Below are 17,845 nucleotides of genomic sequence, written 5' to 3'. Positions count from 1 at the left end.
ACCATGAGGAAGATCTATGCAGCTGAAAGGGATGGTTTTGGAAGCAGGGAGGTAATTTGAAGAGACAGTTTTGGATCAATGACAGACAATTTGGGTATTGATTATAGCGAATGCATAACATTGCTGCTAGATCACAAGGGCTTGAGAATGAACCCTAACATTATTTTACATTGAGTGAACTAAGAAATCTGAGTGTAATGTAAAAACAAGAAAATAAAAAATCTGCATGGTCTCATTATTCCATAGCCAAACCAACCTGTTCTTAAGGGGGATTTTGTTTTTGTATTATAATGTAATGTAATAATAACATACATATTGGATTGTGACAAATTATATGTATTATTTATTATAGATTTATTTATTTATGTTTCAAAAATATATTTATGTTTTTGTAGAATTTAATTAATAGGATGGGATTTTTCCAGGATCAGTTTTTATCAAGGGTTTGTTCATCTCAATGATTTAATGCCATGTTGAACAAAGCATAATGTCATCAACTGAACATTACATTTACTGTGAGTAACAGTCTGTTTCTACTCTGGCGTATCAACTGAATCTTACCAGCACAGTGAGATATGCATGTTACAGCTGGAAAAGCTTTACACAAGATGACATAAATATTGTTATCAGACCTGAGTGATTCCATTTCCTGTGTATACTACTGAGGAGGTGACAGAAACTCATGGAAACATCCAAATAGGGTTGTTTGTGAGGCTTTGAACTTGGCTGGACTTGTTGGTCTCTTATTGATGGCTATAATAATGAACAATACTATTAGCGCAATTTATAACATGAAGCAAAATAGCTGCATGACCTGACTAAAATAAATACAAAAATGACAGTAATCCATGGTAAGGTTGTGTGGTTTGTTTTTCATGTACACATAAAAAGAAGAAAAAAAGAAAATCAACCAGAAAAAGTGCTCCTCGGAGCACAGTTCTCCGCCAGGACAGGTAGGTTATTGTGGGCCAGCAATGTTTGGAATTCGCCAATCAGAATGGAATATGAATAGAGATAATGTGTAACGATTTGCGTGATGTTTGGACAAAATTTGTATGAGTAATATATTAAAAGTAATTGTTTTGCAAAAATCGGCCTCCTGGTGGGGCTATAATAGGGCAATGTTAAAAGGGTGGCATTTGTTCCTCAACGTAGTGCGAATGTGCGTGCAAAGTTTCACCGCAATCGGACACTGTGTTCATGATTTGTGGCATTTGGTTCAAAACGGGCCACTTCTGCAATCTTTAGATGTCAATTTTAGCCAATCTGGATGGAATATGAAAAATCTAAAAGATCCGATTTGATCACATGACTATAGAAATCATGTGTACCGATTTGCGTGAAATTTTGATAAAATCTGAAGGAGTAATATCAAAGAAATAGTTTTACATAAGTCTGCCTTCTGGTGGCGCTATAAAAGGCAAATGTGAAAAATGCAGGGCAAAGGTTTTTCCTTAACTTCTAGGGAGTGTGCATACAAAGTTTTACACAGATCGGTGCAGTTACAGGTAAAAACACAAATCGACCTGTTATAGCGCCACCATGAGGCTGATTTGAACATTTTATTCCTAGTGGGAATGTGCGCGCAAAATTTCACTGACATTGCACGCTGTGTTCATTTTGTTCAAAACGGAGCACTCCGGGGGGAGCCCGCTGGCCTCCCGATTCCGACGACCTTTGTTGTGTGTCATCCCCCCATCTCTCTCCCCATTTCCTGTCAGTCTACTATCCTATCAATTAAGGCAGAAAAAGACCCAAAAATATCTTAAAAAGAAAACGGAGCACTCCAGCAAACTTTGGAAGCCAATCTTAGCCAATCAGGATGGAATATGAAAAATCTGAAAGACCTGTTTCGTTTAATTACTATAGAGATACTGTGTACCGATTTGCATGATGTTTGGACAAAATCTGTAGGAGTACTGTAAAAAGATGGCATTACAAAGAATTGTTTTGCAAAAATCAGCCCCCTGGTGGCGCTATAACAGGCCCATGTGAAAGATTTGGGGCAGAGGTTCTGCTTTGGCATCCAGGGAGTGTGTGTGCACAGTTTCGCTGCAATCAGGCCAACGGTGCCGGAGATTAGCTGGTCGATGGACGGACAGGGTGCAAATACAGTCTCGGCAATGCCTTTGGCCTGCCTGGCGGAGACAATGAGCTGGCTTCCAAACTGTGGAATAAACTCCCCCTTGCAGTCAGAACTGTAGATTCACTCCTCATTTCCCCCCCGCAGTCTGAAAACTCTCTTCAGACTCCACTTCACCCCCTAGCACTCCTCTCTCCTTGTGTCCCTAGATGCTAGTTACATATTGTTCACATATTTTGTTACTTAGATTGTTTTGTTTGACCATGAATGCTTTTTGAATGTTATTTAGACAGCATGTTGATGCTAGGTTTGATTACCTGGTATCCTAGTTTCTTTGGAGAACTACATAATTCTCTTTGCACTCCACGTACAGTATGCTGTAGAATGGTATTTATCCTGTCGTTTATTGACTAGGGTTCATGCCATTTACTCTGATTTCACACTTGTAAGTCACTCTGGATAATGCCTAAATGTTAACAAAGTAAATACATGTGTATTACATGTTTTGTTTCCCATAGAAACTGTGACTTAGAAGTAAATAGCAAACAATACAGAGGCAGGTATAGAAGACTTTACAGAAAAGGTCACTCTCCATGTCTACTATAGGCTGTGACATGTTAACCAACCTCAACCAATAGCCTGATAACAGAGCAAATCTGACTCCTCTGTGACCCTAATGAGGTTTGAGCAGTTCAAACATAACAAAACCACAACACAGAAGTATGTTTAGTACAGACCTATTAGCTACCCGCAATTTGATGTGTCACAAATCAAATTAAGCTGCTTCCTGCTTACAGTTAGAATTGACAGACACTTAAGCGGTTAGGTGAATTGTGGCTTATGCTAGTAAACAAAGGCTGGTAACACAGAGAGAGATTGGGACATTCTTTACAGAGGGTCTATACTCCACATACACTGCAGTGTATCAGTGTTTATCAGTTGCCATTTATAAGCAGCCACACAGAATAGATGTGAGCTGTTCACATTATTGGGCGCCCTTCTCTTCCAGTACAGACACAAACACATGTAATGCCATACATTGTGGCCTTGCCATTGCTTTCCTGGCATAGGCAGAGATTGAGTCAGACAACAGTCAGGTTGCATAATCCTGCATCAAAGAGTGCCATTCAGTGATGGACAGTCCTTGTCTTCACAGGAGTCCAAATTGAGCTGAACAGGCCAATCCTCTTAAAAGCGGATTAAGGTTGTAGCTTTGGTGTCTGTGCTTCTATATCTGTGACTGTGTGGGCTGAGAACGATAATAAAAAGAAAACTTTTACACTCATCTCAATCCTCAATAAAAGCAAGCTAAGGAACTCTGGAAATACATGCAAGTATTTATTAATTAATGTATTAATAAATGTATTTTATTTTGACCTAGCATAACTATGTACTGATCAGTATACTCCTTGATCAGAGGCAGGGATAGAAGACTTTGCATAATAGGTCACTCTCCATGTCTACAACAGGCTGTGACATGTTAACTAACCCTCAATCAATAGCCTGATAGCAGAGCAAATCTGACTCCTCTGTGACCCTAATCAGGTTTGAACAGTTCAAGCATAACAAAAACCACAACAGAGACGCATGTTTAGTACAGTCAGACGCATATTATTTAGCCACAATTTGATAACTAAATCATAAATTAAATTAATCTACTACCTGCCTTCTGTTAGAATTGACAGAAAATGGGCGTCATTATGTTTTACTTGCAGCTGCCATCTTCTAAATCGTTCATCCCCATGGCAATGCTACATAGGCTCTTTTTTATTTTTTACCTTATTACTGTAAGGAATGTTCAACTAATTAGTTAACCCTATACTAAGTTTGACCCCCCCCCCCCGGCTCTATATTTGGTCTGTTCCTTTTTTCCCTCTACACCAAATCTTGTTTCTCTATTACAAGCTTCTCAGAACTAATTATTAGTGGGGGTAGTTTGAAGTTGAAGGGTAGGGCCTAGTGTCCAATCCAGCACCTTATCCTTTCATTACACGTCAACCATTGAATTAAATAACAGCATACATACAGTACATAACATACAAGATAACATACAACACTATGGTATGTTAGAATTCCTTGAGGATGCATCACAAGTCCTATGAACATTTTGCCCACTTACCAAAATGGAATTTTGGGCATTTAGTCTGTCTGTATATCTTTAAAAAAGATTATCCTTTCAAATACATGCCAAGATATCTACTGTAGTTTGATGTTGTTTCTACTGCAGACAGCTTGTCTGCAATAAGGCCCTTGATTCCTAGTACATTTATCTGAGAATCTGTTTTTGCACTGATGTATTTGGCACCGCCTGCATAGCCCATAGCTGGAACTCGGTGTGCACTGAGTAGCGTGTCTAAGATATATCATAATTTCTGGGATACCTCCCACAAGAACCTTCCGTGCAACAAGGCTTTCCCAAGGTGCACAAACATGTCACAACAGTCTCACCAGGCTGTGCACCCAGACGCCCTAGACAAAATAGCAGTAGCTAAAATACTGCGTCTGGACTCTTCAGGCAGCGCAGTACATGTTACTGCTGGCCTTCACAGTTCACGCCAACCAAAAGTGTTTCTACATGTATGTAGATAATGTGGGCTGCACAGCATCACAGCCATGCATAATAAGTGCAACACATGGCTGGTGTTCTGATCACAGGGGGTCAGAGTTCAACGAGTGCAGTGAAAGCCTCTGGCTAAGTGGCAGCAATAGAATGTTTCAATTCACGAGAGGGTTATGAAACAACTTAAAACCAAACAACAAACAACTCAACTCTATTTAGAGGAGGCCCAAAAAGGAAAACACCCGACAGCATGCGATCAGAAGACATGTCATGCCTCAATATGCTATAACCAAACCCTATCAGAAGCAGATGACTCACTGCTGCACCACACATAAATATTTACTCCAAAGCACTGACCTTCTGATTCCTCTCATTTTGATTGGTCGTTCAATTCTGTTGCTTCCCTAATTGGAGAGCTTTTGTGTTGCTTGTTGTTGAGCCCAGCTGCAATGCTCTAGTTCACCCACACAAAAGCCCAACTCACTAAGGTGACGTCATGACACAGCTATACAGACCCCATCGGAGGCATCCCCTTCCCCGGTTACCCGAAATGGACAACGGAAGGTGGGTGGGCTGGTACTGTGAAACCCATATGTACACTCTGAGTTAAATTAACAGGATTTACTGTGTACAGGCCTTTTCACAAATGAATTACCCTTATAATTTGTATGCTTTTATTAAAGTGAGCCAAATCTCACTTTAAAAAAAGAAAAATTGTTTAGTATCTTTTGTTGCATAGTATAATAAGAAAAGTTACTCTCGTTTTTTATTACATAATTACATAATTATTACGTCACCAATGGGTGACGTCATGGCTCCCTTCGCCCATTCTTTTTGGGCGGTGTAGCCGCCCCTATAAGTGGGGTTGGGACACCTCATTAGTATTAGTTTCCTGCACTGTGATTGGCCCATTAGTACACCCCTAGCTGTACTGTGATTGGCTGACTCTATTGGCTGACTCTATTCAGCACTGTGATTGGCTAGCGAGACACATGATGACATTAATAACCTATAAATAGGATTATGCACTTCCAAAAATCATTTTTTTGGGAAGTGAGCTTCCATCACTATGATGACCACTGTGATGACCACACCGCCCACTTCACACTGGGTGTGATTTTTTTATATTAAATAGGCTTATAAGTGGTTGAAAATTCAGGATTCGGAGGCTCATGCTGAATGTCTTCACTTGCTTTAACCCATTAATTCTACAAATTCCTTCTAAACAACAGGTTTCCTCTAAGCACTTTCAAGATCTTCTAAACACTTTCAAGCTATTTCAAAAATGTTCAAACATAGTACAAGCTCGCAGCGTGGCATGAAGTGACGCGCTATGACACCCTGTGAGCTTGTATATCTTCTATTTTTGAATAGCCAAAGCTAAAATCTCAAATGACACAGATGCTTTACCAGTTTTAATGGGTTAAACATAAAGGATTTTCCAGGACAACGTCATGTATTCCAGGACATTTGAACTATTTTGTCATCGTTAATGACTGCATAAACTAAAGTTTTCCAGGATACGTGTACTACCAAAACAAAGGACTTGCTGAGTAATATGACAAAGGGGGAGGAAGGGTAAAGGAAGGATAAATGCCATAGTATATAGTCACAGTAGCGAAATTCGTGCACAAAACTAATTAATGATAGTCCTGCTGCCACCCACACATTTAAGTCCTCTTTTAGGGCAGGTCTTATAAGAGAGGAGTTTGTCTTCCCCAACATTACTATGGGATGAATGGATGGGAGGGTGGATAAATGGATGGGTGGGTGGATGAGTGGATGAATGGGTGGACAGACGGATGGATAGATGAATGGACAGAGTGAAGTGAAAGGATACATGACACTGACAGATAAAATAAACACTTAATCATTACATATCTCAGGCCTTTTCTGTATTCCTGATTATTTTAGTACAATGAGGACGAGATGCAGTTAGGTCAGGTTTTGCAATCTATAAAAAGACAAAATTGGTGATGGGTAATAGAAGATATGGCTGGGCCATATATCGATATTATTGATATCATGATGAGACTAGATATCATGTGGGATTTTGGATATCGTAATATCATGATATGACATAAGTGACATGACATTTGAAAGATCTTATGGAAATTGTATATTATCGTCAAAATACAACAATATGATCACAATGTCAATATCGAGGCCCAGCCCTAATAGCAGGCCCGGCGCCACGGGGGGGCCTGAGGGGGCATTGCCCCCTCAGTTTCAAATTGTGCCCCCTCAGTTTATTTTGGGGGGGGGGGGGAATGAAATTTATTTTCTTTATAATTATTTTTTTGATAAAAAAATCGGTAAAATCAGGCAAAAATAAGAATTAAATAACATAAGCCTAACCTAACCCTAACCCCGAAATAAAGTAACAAAAAACGCCCAAAAACTGCCACAATCCGCACAATTAACCGCAAAATTTTGCGAGCGCCCGCTGCGCGCGCGTGCATGCTGCACGACTGGTGTGCCCCCCCACAATTTTCAACTGCCCCCTCAGTGATTTCATCCTGGCGCCTGGCCTGCCTAATAGAGGGGTTCAGTAGGCATGAGTCAGGTGCTTCACGTGACTATACATACCACACCTTTCTTAAACACCATGGAATGCAACATATGTAGCCACATTTGACACAAAGTATTTACTCTGGGTTTCACTTTTATGACAAGTGTTGAAACATCTCACACAGTTTAAGAAGTTTGACAAAACTTCAGACAAAAAGGAGTACTCCGGTGTTTGTTACAACCTGTCTGGACATGGCTATACTGTGTACAGTATGTGTCACAAGGGGCACCGGTGGTGTTGAAACTGAAACTGCGGAGGCGTTTACTTAAAGCATCCTCTTGGAGGAAAAAGCAGTAATCCAGGATAATGCAATAAATGCCTCGATCAATTATTAAGAATTAAGAAGTTGCCAGAGGAAGGCCTCAAGCATTTGTCACTGACTTATTTTATTTTCAAGGAAATATCAAACTTCATTAAATTGTCTCACATTCATTTCCTTGAAATGTGAATGAAGTGATCGTAATTGAGTGGTAGTTCTTATGATAGGGAAGATTACCATTATATTACTGTATACTGCATCCATATTTACATTAGGTACTGTATATTATTTTAGGTATGATGAAGCATTGCAACATGTAGACTGGACATAATGAGAGATCAATTAATTAAATCACAGATGGAAGATTGATGTTTTCACATTTCAAGGCTATAATAGCAAAATTGACATTGTGGTTGTAAGAAACTATAGAAAATCTATTTCCACTAACAGTTTTAGAATTGATTTCAAGATGACACTGATTACTTTTAACAACTGGCTTCCCTACTTTGAGAAAGAAAACCTTTTTTCAAATACCATGAGCTTGTAGATCGGCTATTTTAGCTATTCTTTAAACTAGAAAAAAGCCCCCTTCGGAGGTTTGGCCACTTTCTATGTGAAAGGCCCCTGATCTTGTGTTTTTTTCCCTATAGAAACTGGGACCTATATAAGTAGATGGCAAACAATACAGAGGTAGGAATAGAAGATTTACAGAAAAGGTCACTCTCCATGTCTACAATGGGCTGTGGCATGTTAACCAACCTCAACCAATAGCCTGATAACAGAGAAAATCTGACTCCTCTGTGACCCTAATGAGGTGAACAGTTCAAGCATAACAAAACCACGACACAGAAGCATGTTTAGTACAGATACATATAATTCAGCCGCAATTTAATGTGTCATGAATCAAATTAAGCTGTTTCCTGCTTTCTCTTAAAATCAATTGACACCCACAGCGGTTAGGTGAATTGTGGCTTATGCTAGTAAACAGAGAAATTAGGACCTGCTTTACAGAGGGTCTGTACTCTGTAGTATACGATTCTGTTTTGTGGTTCCAGGGCATGCACTACAGTGTATAAGGTTTATCAGTTGTCCTTGATAAGCAGCCACACAATATAAAGTAGATGTGAGCCGTTTGAAGGTCTTTGTCTTCTATCCATGTCCTCAAGTACTTTTTACTGAAGTAGTCATTAAATTGTCTGGCAATGTGAACGAAGAAATGTGCTATACAAGTGCTATACAAATAAAGATTGCATTATTGAATACACAGGACAACAATGGAAACAAGCCCTTAGGGCTTTTTGTGTTATCCGTTTATCACCATTGTATAATCGTGCCACTGTACTATTTGCAAACTGTTAATAAAGTATTCAATCGATCAATATTATTATTATTATTATTATTATTATTATTATTATTATTAAGTATTAACAGTAAAATTCTTTAACACATTGCCTGCCAAAGACGTTTTAAAACGTCTTTTAAAATACACCACTTGCCTGCCAAAGTCGTTTAAAAACGTCTTTTTAAAAAAACGTCAGGATCAGGAGATAACGTGATCCAAAGATTTACTGCTCCATTCACTTTGTGGTTGACATATTACTTTAAAATCCTGTATCTCGGTCGGTGATCGCGGAAGATATTCTGTGACTACTTGAAAAGGTAAGAAAATCGTAAAAAATGCTGGCAGAGGCTGCAGCCTGTTTTAGGAAACCCCTGGCAGTGTTGAAGAGATTTTTGAAGAGATTTTTGAAGACAGTATATGATCATATTTGCAGATTAGTCACTGCTGTTTGATACATACATGTACTGGACACACATTGGTGTACTGCTCCACTTTGTCCTCAACCCTCAGTTCAAACTGCTTATCACAATTAGCAGGCACAGGAACTAATTTGTGTGCCTAAGACTATCTGTTGACTGTGTCGAGTCAACAAGGCTGTAAGAGAAAACCAGGGATTATCCTTGAAATAGTTTATCCGCAACAATACCGTGCATCTACGTAGCCTTTAAGCCTCTTAAAAATGTGCTTTGGACCTAAAGTCTTCTGTTTAGGATTTCCCTGTCTCAGAGTCCTATTTCAAGCACCAGTGCACTGTGTAGTGTACTAGTGTTGTTGCCATTTTGTGTTGTACCTTGATGTGATTAGTCTACAGTTGCCTCACAGCAGAAGGTTCATACTGAGGCCTTTGCATGTTCTCCGACTCCCAGTGTTCAAGTGGGCTTCCTCTGGGTCTTCTGGTTTCCTGCAACACTAAAAGACATACATGCATGTTAGGCATGTATATGTTCAACATTCGGATACAGGATAGGTGGGCACTATAGGACATCTGGGCACCTCGATGTAAAATGGCTATTTTGACCAAAATGTAAAAAAAAAAAATTGTATTTTTTAACATTTTGGAAAAAATAGCCAATTTAACACTGAGGTGCCCACTCTTCCTTGGTGCCCACCTATCCTGTTACCCAACTATCAGCAGTGCCAAGGCCCTTAACCAAGACACTGGTCTTGCTGGAAGCTAGAGTAGGTCCCTGGGAGTTGCTCAGTGGCAGAACACTGCTCCTGATACTTAGGGAAAACTGGTCCTAAAAAATCCCTTATTCCCTGTTTTACATTTAAAAACCAGAACAACGTGACAAAATACCAATACCCAATTATCAGTTTCAGTTTTATAGTGTTCCAGTTCCAAATGTTCTGCTCTTTTTTTGTTCTGTTTCATCACTTACAATTTCACTTGTTTAACCTGTTTACTGTATGAGTTCTGTCGCCTGATTGGATAGGCCTACAATTGGTATCCCGACTTGAACATTTATTTTCAGTTCACTAAAGAGACCCTGTTACTGAACAAACACAATAGCAATTATTGCAATACAGAACTATTTAACACGTAGTTTAAACAAACAAAAATATCACTTTACACCACCTTTGCTAGAACTCTACTGATTGAATTGATTGCTGGTTGAAATCAAATGAAATTACATTACCTCCGTTTTTCCAAAGTGATGCATCGTCGCCATCTGCTGGGGGAAATTGCCTCGCGTAAACATATATAGATCAGTACAAAAAGTACAACAATTTTGTATTTTTTGTAGTAAAGAGTAAAAGTACTCACATTTTGTATTTAAATAAAAGTATCAATACTGCAATGTAGAAACTACTATGTTACAATACTACTATGTTAAAGGAGCTACACCATGAATTTAAAAAAAATATTTGATATTTAATATCATATGGTGTATGTCCCTCAAACCTTTTTCAAAAGGTTTGAGCCTAAATCATCACTCAGATATACTCATCCCAAGTCAATTGTCTCTGGCTTATACAGCGCTTTCAGCTGCAATACCAAAACGTCCTCTTGGGCAGGGGGGGCTACTGAGCAATTCTGTCTGTTAATACAAAAAAATATTTTAAAAAATTATTTAAAAAAAGGGAAAAAAATTCTGCATAAAAAGAAGCATCTAAGAAAAATACAAAATCGAAAAAAAAAAACACTTTGAACATTTTTGAACAATTCCACCAAGTGTTTGAGGTGCCTGTTTCACCCACTTCCGGGGGGCGGAGCCAAAATCCGAGCCCGAAGTATTTGTTCGTAGACCCCCACTTAGGGGGGGTAGAAAAAGTTTCGGAGCGATTCGGGCACTTTTCATTTAACATTGGGTTTGCCATCAATAATGTTTGTGACATCATAAACATTTCCATTCTGAGATCGCCTGTTCAGACACGCCCATTCTGGAAATCCATGAAATGAGAAGGAATGACTGAATTTAAAAAAAAAACATTTTTTTGGGTACAAGAGACACTGGGGACCCCAAAAAATACAAAAAAACAAGAAAAAAGTGATTTTCATGGTGTAGACCCTTTAAGTAAAAGTCCAGAATTCAAAATGTACTTAAGTAAAAGTACTAAATTATTGCCATCAAATCTACTTAAAGTACCCAAAGTAAATGTACCCATTATGCAGAATGTCCCTTTTCACAGGTTTCAAATGTATTAAAATATTTTGAAAATAGTCAAAGTTTTATAATAATAATCCAAATCTACAAAGTAACTAGTAACTTAAGTTTTCTATTAATTGTAGTGGAGTAAAAAGTAAAAAATACCTTAAAAAGTACAGTACGTGAGTAAATGTACTTACTTTACACCACTTTTATCGTTCTTATGTTTTCAGGTAGTAGTCATAGAGTTAAAAATAAGGTATTAGTCCACTCACCACCAGACAACAGTCAATCATTTCAAAGAAATTCATGGCAATAAATTGTTAAATTACTGAAGCTCAGCCAAGTTGCAGTAGTTCCACGTCTCCCGGTGTTAAAAAAATCCACTATTCACCACACCAAGTCGGGCATGGGTGAGAGATGGTGGCATATTTGGAACATTATTTGGGCACCCATGCTGCAGGCAGGGTCACAAAACATTTTACTTTGTTTGTTGACCTGAACCAGAGTGTAGAAGAGAGAGTAACGTCACGCTTTGATCTATGAGATGGGCTATAGTTCCAAACATTGGAACTATCTCATTGAGACAGAGAACTTCCGCATTCCATTCTTACAATGGGAATCAGTCAACGCTAGTGTCGTAAAACTCTCTTAAACGGCTCTGACACTTTAACCACGTGACATCGAAACACTACAGCTCCCATAATGCCCTACGATGTGAAAAGCTCCCAACTGCGCGTGCGTGCTCACCTTCCACACTTGCGGCGGAAAAATGGCGGCGGTACTGCTGCAAGTGTTAGAACGAACGGAGATCGGTAAATTACCAAAAGCGGTTCAAAATAAACTGGAGAAGTTCCTTTTGGACCAGCAATATGAGATAGACTCGTTGAAGGCCCAGCAGGAGCAGTCCAGGGTCGATAACGGTAAGATAAAGCCTGTTGTTTGAGTTAGAAAGCCGAGGTAGCTGTAAGCTTGTTTTGGCATATTAAGCTGGGCTGCGCGCGCCGGTGTCGCGCATTCGAAAATAGCAGATCTACAAGCTCACAACGCGTCGCGATGCTACGCGTTGTGAGCTTGTAGATCTGCTATTTTCGATGCGCGACCAACTCGGACTTTAGCTGTCTAGCTAGTCACAAACGTGATAACGTTTTGCAAAAGCATGAACCAAGCTTTTGGCATGGCATGAACGACGGCTGTCCATTAATAAAGCGTCACGTTTTAAGTAACTATTTACTATTTAATAAATAGTATTTATTAGGGCACACAGGCAGTGGTGGAAAAAGTACAAAAAATGTTGTACTTTTCAATACTGCAATGTAGAAATACTCCGTTACTTACAAGTTAAAGTCCAGAATTCAAAATGTACTTGAGTAAAAGTACAAAAGTATTGTTATCAAAGTGTTCTTAAAGTACCAAAAGTAGAAAGTACTCATTATGCGGTATGTCCCATTTCACAGGTTTCAAATGTGTAACATTAACAAGGCTTGTAGATCAGCTATTTTCAAATAGCCAAAGTTTAAATAGGGCTGAAGTGGTTAATGTATGTTTTCTAATAATAATCCAAATCTACAAGTAACTAGTAACTAAAGTTTTCAAATAATTGTATGGAGTCAAAAAGTACAATATTTGACTCTGAGATGTAGTGGAGTAAAAGTATAAAAAATTGGAAATACTCCAGTAAAGTAAAAGTACCTCAAAATTGTACTTACATATAGTACCTTAAGTAAATTTACCTAAATTCACCTAACTGTCTTTCCGTGTTGACCGACACATGTGTCAGACACATTTTAATGAGTGTGTTGTTGTCATTTATTCCTCCTGCAGAGCAACAATTCTTCGAGAAAGTGAGGCTGCTGGAGCATTGCCAGGAAGAGTTTGTGCACCAGACTCATGATCACCATGCTTTGAAAAAGGCGTTCGCTGAGCTTCGTAAGACTGTTTTGAACATAAATATGGTTACAGTGTTGATTTTGACGGCAAATTTTGATTTAGTTTTAGTCATAGTCTTTTGAATAAAATTCTGTTTCGTTTCGGTCATATTCTAGTCATCTGAAATATTTTACTTTTAGTCTAGTTTTCTACAGTAAATCTACAGTTGATTTAGTTGACTGAAATGTATTTTGTCAGGCCTTGATGGCGTCATAATGCCTGATTTTACACTAGTTGCATTGCATGCTGAAAATAGCCGATCTACAAGCTCACAACGCGTGGCGACGCTTTGTGAGCTTGTAGATCTGCTATTTTCAGAGCGCAACCAAACGTAAAATGATTCGTCTTTAGTTCTACTGAATCTTCTACTGATTCTACTGAATCTCTTCTCCATTAGTCCTTCCCTAACATTTTAGTCTAGTTTTTATTTGTTGATGAAATTGTAAATATATTTAGTCTTAGTTTTAGTCATCATAGCTTAGTTTTTATCTAGTTTTTATTTAGTTTTCGTCAGTGAAAAAAGGTAGTCGGCGAACATCTTTCGTCATAGTTTTAGTCAACGAAATCAACACAGTATTATACATACATTCTGCATGACTGTAATCCCCTTTTTCCAGAATGTGACATTTCCTGTTCCCAATCAGTTTCTCCATTGCTTCATTTTACTAGAAACACTAAATGCAGTTAAACTATTTATAGTTATTAATTCTATCAGGTGTCATTTACCTTGAGAATAAAAATGCACAAAATAAAAATGTCTCCACTGCAATTTTTTTATTCCAAGTGGTGTGGCTAGCCATTTGTTTAGTGTTTGTATCACCGATAAGGTCTTTAATGTTTCCCTTTCGATTAAATCTTTTTTAATAGAGGAGGAACTAAATACCGTTCGGGAGAAGAACAAGGAATATGAAGTCGCTCAAGAGAAATTACTATCAGAACGGGTAAGGGAATTTTAAGTTATCTATTATTTTAGTAGCTGGTTACATGACGATGGTGGCTTTGGCAAATTTGTTTGGTTTTCAGTGTATTTACAGTAAATACTATAACAAACCCTGTTGACATTTGTTGTGGACTACCACAGAAAACATTTTGCATCAGGGAGAATTTGGATGTCCACGCCAGTTACAGTTGTAGCAACTAGCCAGCACAAGTACCAATAAGTACAATTGCTTAAGCTAAAACATCTCTTTTAGACTGTGCTGTCAAAAGCCAAAGAAGAACTGGATGCAGAAAAACGAGAGCTTATGCGAACATTGGAGAGGAGGTCCTTGGAAGTGGACAATCTTAATGGTATGGATTGATGAGTGAAAAAAATATCAGAACATTGGCCTACAAGTGCAGAGTCTCAGACAAACAAGTTAATTTGCAGACCTTTGCACGTATCATACTCAACTCTTAGTCTTGGAATTTGTTTTCCTCACCAGAGGACACCAGGAAGCTCAATGACAAGTTGGTGGAAGTCAGCGCCTCCAAGATGGGGCTGCAAATGAAACTGGATGAGCTTGAAGCTGCAGAGGTGAACATAAAGGTAAGCCATAAGATCTAAATTCAGACCACTTGTTATTGGATGGATGTAAGTCCCATGCTTCCTCATTGTGGCTGAGATGCAGTGTGTCAGGTCCCAGTGAAATCCACAGGCATGAAGTTTCACAGAAACTGAATGTTCAGCTGAGTGCTGAAAAGAAGAGACCATATTACCGATCCTACCCACCCCTGACTTTTACTCTTGTGGATTGGCTTTTCAGTACAGGGAGAAGCGTATGGACCAGGAAAAGGAGCTACTTCAGGGTCAGATAACCTGGCTGAACGGGGAGCTAAAAGCCAAGAGCGAGATGTTGCTGTCTCTGTCCCGCCAGAAGGGTAATGAGATCCTGGAACTTAAATGCAACTTGGAGAACAAAGAGGATGAGGTATGTCGTTTTTTTTCCCGTCCCATTTTGTCCTCCGAAATGTAGTATCTTCTCTTATAGAAAATTTATATTGGAAAAAGTAATTCCCATTAATAATAATATGGTTAGTGTATATAAGAGCCGAGTTAAATTTCATTGAGATGTGTGTTAATATGATCAGGTCAAGAATGTTGTTCTGTTTGTGTTTTCAAGTTGAACAGATTGCAAGACCAAGTGGCTAGCTTGAAGACGTCAAATGAAAACCTTCAGAGACGGGCTGAAGACATGATTGGCAAATTGAAAGAGGTATGCGTATGATATTTCTTAAGCCTGATTTATACTTTGTATAAATCAGGCTTAAGAATGGTACAGTGAACAGAATGGTTCAAGTTCACAACGCATTGCATCCATGACACATTGTGAATGTTTAGGTCTGTTTTCAGCGTGCGATAAAGCATAAATTGGGCTTTAGGTTTCCTTTTTTCTCTTCAATTGGACAGCTAAAATTACTTTAAGATGCTGTGAAGAAATTGGGATCACATAAGTCTTCAAAATAAAGTTGTTCGTTGTCCCTCTGTAAATTTGTCTTTGGCAGCATTGTGAGAACAGTATGTGATTGGACATCTCCTTCTTTCAGGCAAAGGAACAACAGGCAAGCATGGAAGAGAAGTTCAGGAACGAGCTGAATGCCAACATTAAGCTGTCTAATTTATACAAGGTGGGTAGAATATGGAGAATATGAAATAATAGTGAAACACTGACCTAATGTAAATGTCATCTTCTAGCATTCAAATTCTAGTACTACATCAGAATAAAATGCTGAATAAAATGCTGTTGTGGTCATGTAGAATATTGCCTAGTTCCATTAGGTAGAATTTACCACTGCTAACGTTATGCCTCTGTTTGCAGGGAGCAGCAGCCGACTCGGAGTCGAAGAGTGAAGAGCTGAGTCGTGCGGTGGAGGAGCTGCACAAGCTACTGAAGGACGCTGGAGAAGGTGAGAGGCTGCGATAAAGTGAATCTAAAAACGAATTGATTATTATATTATTATTTTTTCATAATCAATTAAATTATTAGTTTGGTTAACTGTTGCTCCCCAAGATGCTTTTTCTATTATTATTAGTTGCTTTAATTTTCATACATTCTGTAATCACATTATATGGATATACGGACATACACAACACAACACAAAACAAAAACAAACAAAAACAAAAATTGCATCACACATTCAACAGCATCAGACACATTAAAGAAAAACGTACAAAGGCATCACAGACACAGGCAACCAAAAATCATTATTCTAACGGCACCAATCATCCATACATGACCTTAAGACACTCTGGCCAATAGCGCAGGGCGGACAGGCAACCAGGCCTTTCGATCAACTCCTGTCCATCGACATTAAAGGGGGACCGCATCCCCAATCAGTCAGGGCAGCTGCAGTACTATCGGTCTCCATCTGATATTGAAATCCTCTGTCCTCATATTATGTAGTCTAGCTGTAATGCTTTCCATCAGGTGTATGCTTTTTAGCCTCTCCCTCCATTGCTGGATAGTCGGTGGCTTTATATTTCTCCAAGACACAGTAATAATTGTTTTTGCGATCAACAGCAACACCCCAAGCAGATACGGTATGTCTGGTTCTTGGTTACTATTCCCCCCGGAATCTCACCAAGTATAAAGAACGCTGGCTCAAAAGGAATGTCAACTCCCATAATTTGTTTAATCTCCCCTTGAATATCCCCCCAAAATGTAAGTATTTTGGGACAATCCCAAAATATGTGGGTATGGTCCCCTATCTTCCCACATTCTCTCCGGCATAATTCTGATGTGTTGCTGTGTTTCGCTACGCATTTTTGTTTTCCATTCAAACTCTCCAATTAGGACTGCTTGTTAATTTATGACCATTAACTCTTTCACTGCCAGAGTATATACATTAATAAACTCACCCACTGCCAGAGATTTTTTTATACTGCTATATTGATATTACCTTATTACACATATACTGTACTGTGGAAAAACACAACAAATGCTCTCCCCACTACAGCAAACAAGGCCCTGGAGGAGAAGCTAGAGGAAATGAATGGTGCCAAAGACGAGGCTGCCGCTGAACTCAGGGAGAGGATCCAGAGCCTAGAGAAAGAGTTGGACAATGCCAACGTACTGCTGTCGGACTCCAAATTCAGAGGTTAGTCAGTGCTCTTTGAGGTGCTTTTCACCGCTGATGGTGTCTTACTGTTTCAGTTTCATCTGGTCCTGTATTTTCTTTTTGTATTGATAAAATTAGTGGTACGATATGATTGTCTTCATTTTGAATAAAATCTACATCATAAGAACGGTTAAGGTCCGTTTAAATGGAAGAAGACATTTATAGACATAACGTTGTATTTCCAGGTCCTGCTGGTGCAGCCACATTACTGTCGGAGGAGCGGATGACGACCATGTCTCCGACAGCAGCCGCTGTAGCCAAGATAAAACCTGGCATGAAGCTGACTGAGGTACATATTGCTCATATCGCTTTCTTTTACTAACTTGACCAAAATATCTCACAGCCTACATTGTGTTTTTTGTGCATTCCCAAACTAATTATTGTTCACGAACATTCCAAAATGGACATGTG

At 38.9% G+C, this 17,845-nt stretch overlaps 1 protein-coding gene across 5 annotated transcripts in view; it reads left to right on the top strand.

The window, feature by feature from the left end:
• The first annotated feature begins 12,178 nt into the window (after window positions 1-12,178).
• Window positions 12,179-17,845, top strand: part of tprb (translocated promoter region b, nuclear basket protein) — a 34,643-nt gene continuing 28,976 nt past the window's right edge. For all 5 annotated transcript variants that reach the window (XM_080429781.1, XM_080429780.1, XM_080429779.1 and 2 more), the window contains exons 1-11: window positions 12,179-12,330; window positions 13,232-13,336; window positions 14,204-14,277; window positions 14,530-14,626; window positions 14,761-14,864; window positions 15,082-15,246; window positions 15,439-15,531; window positions 15,863-15,943; window positions 16,135-16,222; window positions 17,273-17,413; window positions 17,620-17,723. In XM_080429781.1, the coding sequence (XP_080285907.1) occupies window positions 12,180-12,330; window positions 13,232-13,336; window positions 14,204-14,277; window positions 14,530-14,626; window positions 14,761-14,864; window positions 15,082-15,246; window positions 15,439-15,531; window positions 15,863-15,943; window positions 16,135-16,222; window positions 17,273-17,413; window positions 17,620-17,723 (1,203 nt within the window). In that variant the 5' untranslated portion in view covers window position 12,179. The remainder of the gene's footprint in view (window positions 12,331-13,231; window positions 13,337-14,203; window positions 14,278-14,529; window positions 14,627-14,760; window positions 14,865-15,081; window positions 15,247-15,438; window positions 15,532-15,862; window positions 15,944-16,134; window positions 16,223-17,272; window positions 17,414-17,619; window positions 17,724-17,845) is intronic.

The sequence above is a fragment of the Gymnoscopelus braueri genome (genome assembly GCF_963280865.1).
Source record: "Gymnoscopelus braueri genome assembly, chromosome: 6".
Classification (NCBI taxonomy): domain Eukaryota; kingdom Metazoa; phylum Chordata; class Actinopteri; order Myctophiformes; family Myctophidae; genus Gymnoscopelus; species Gymnoscopelus braueri.
Note: the sequence above shows the minus strand (reverse complement) of the source record. Positions and strands in the feature narration are given on the sequence as shown.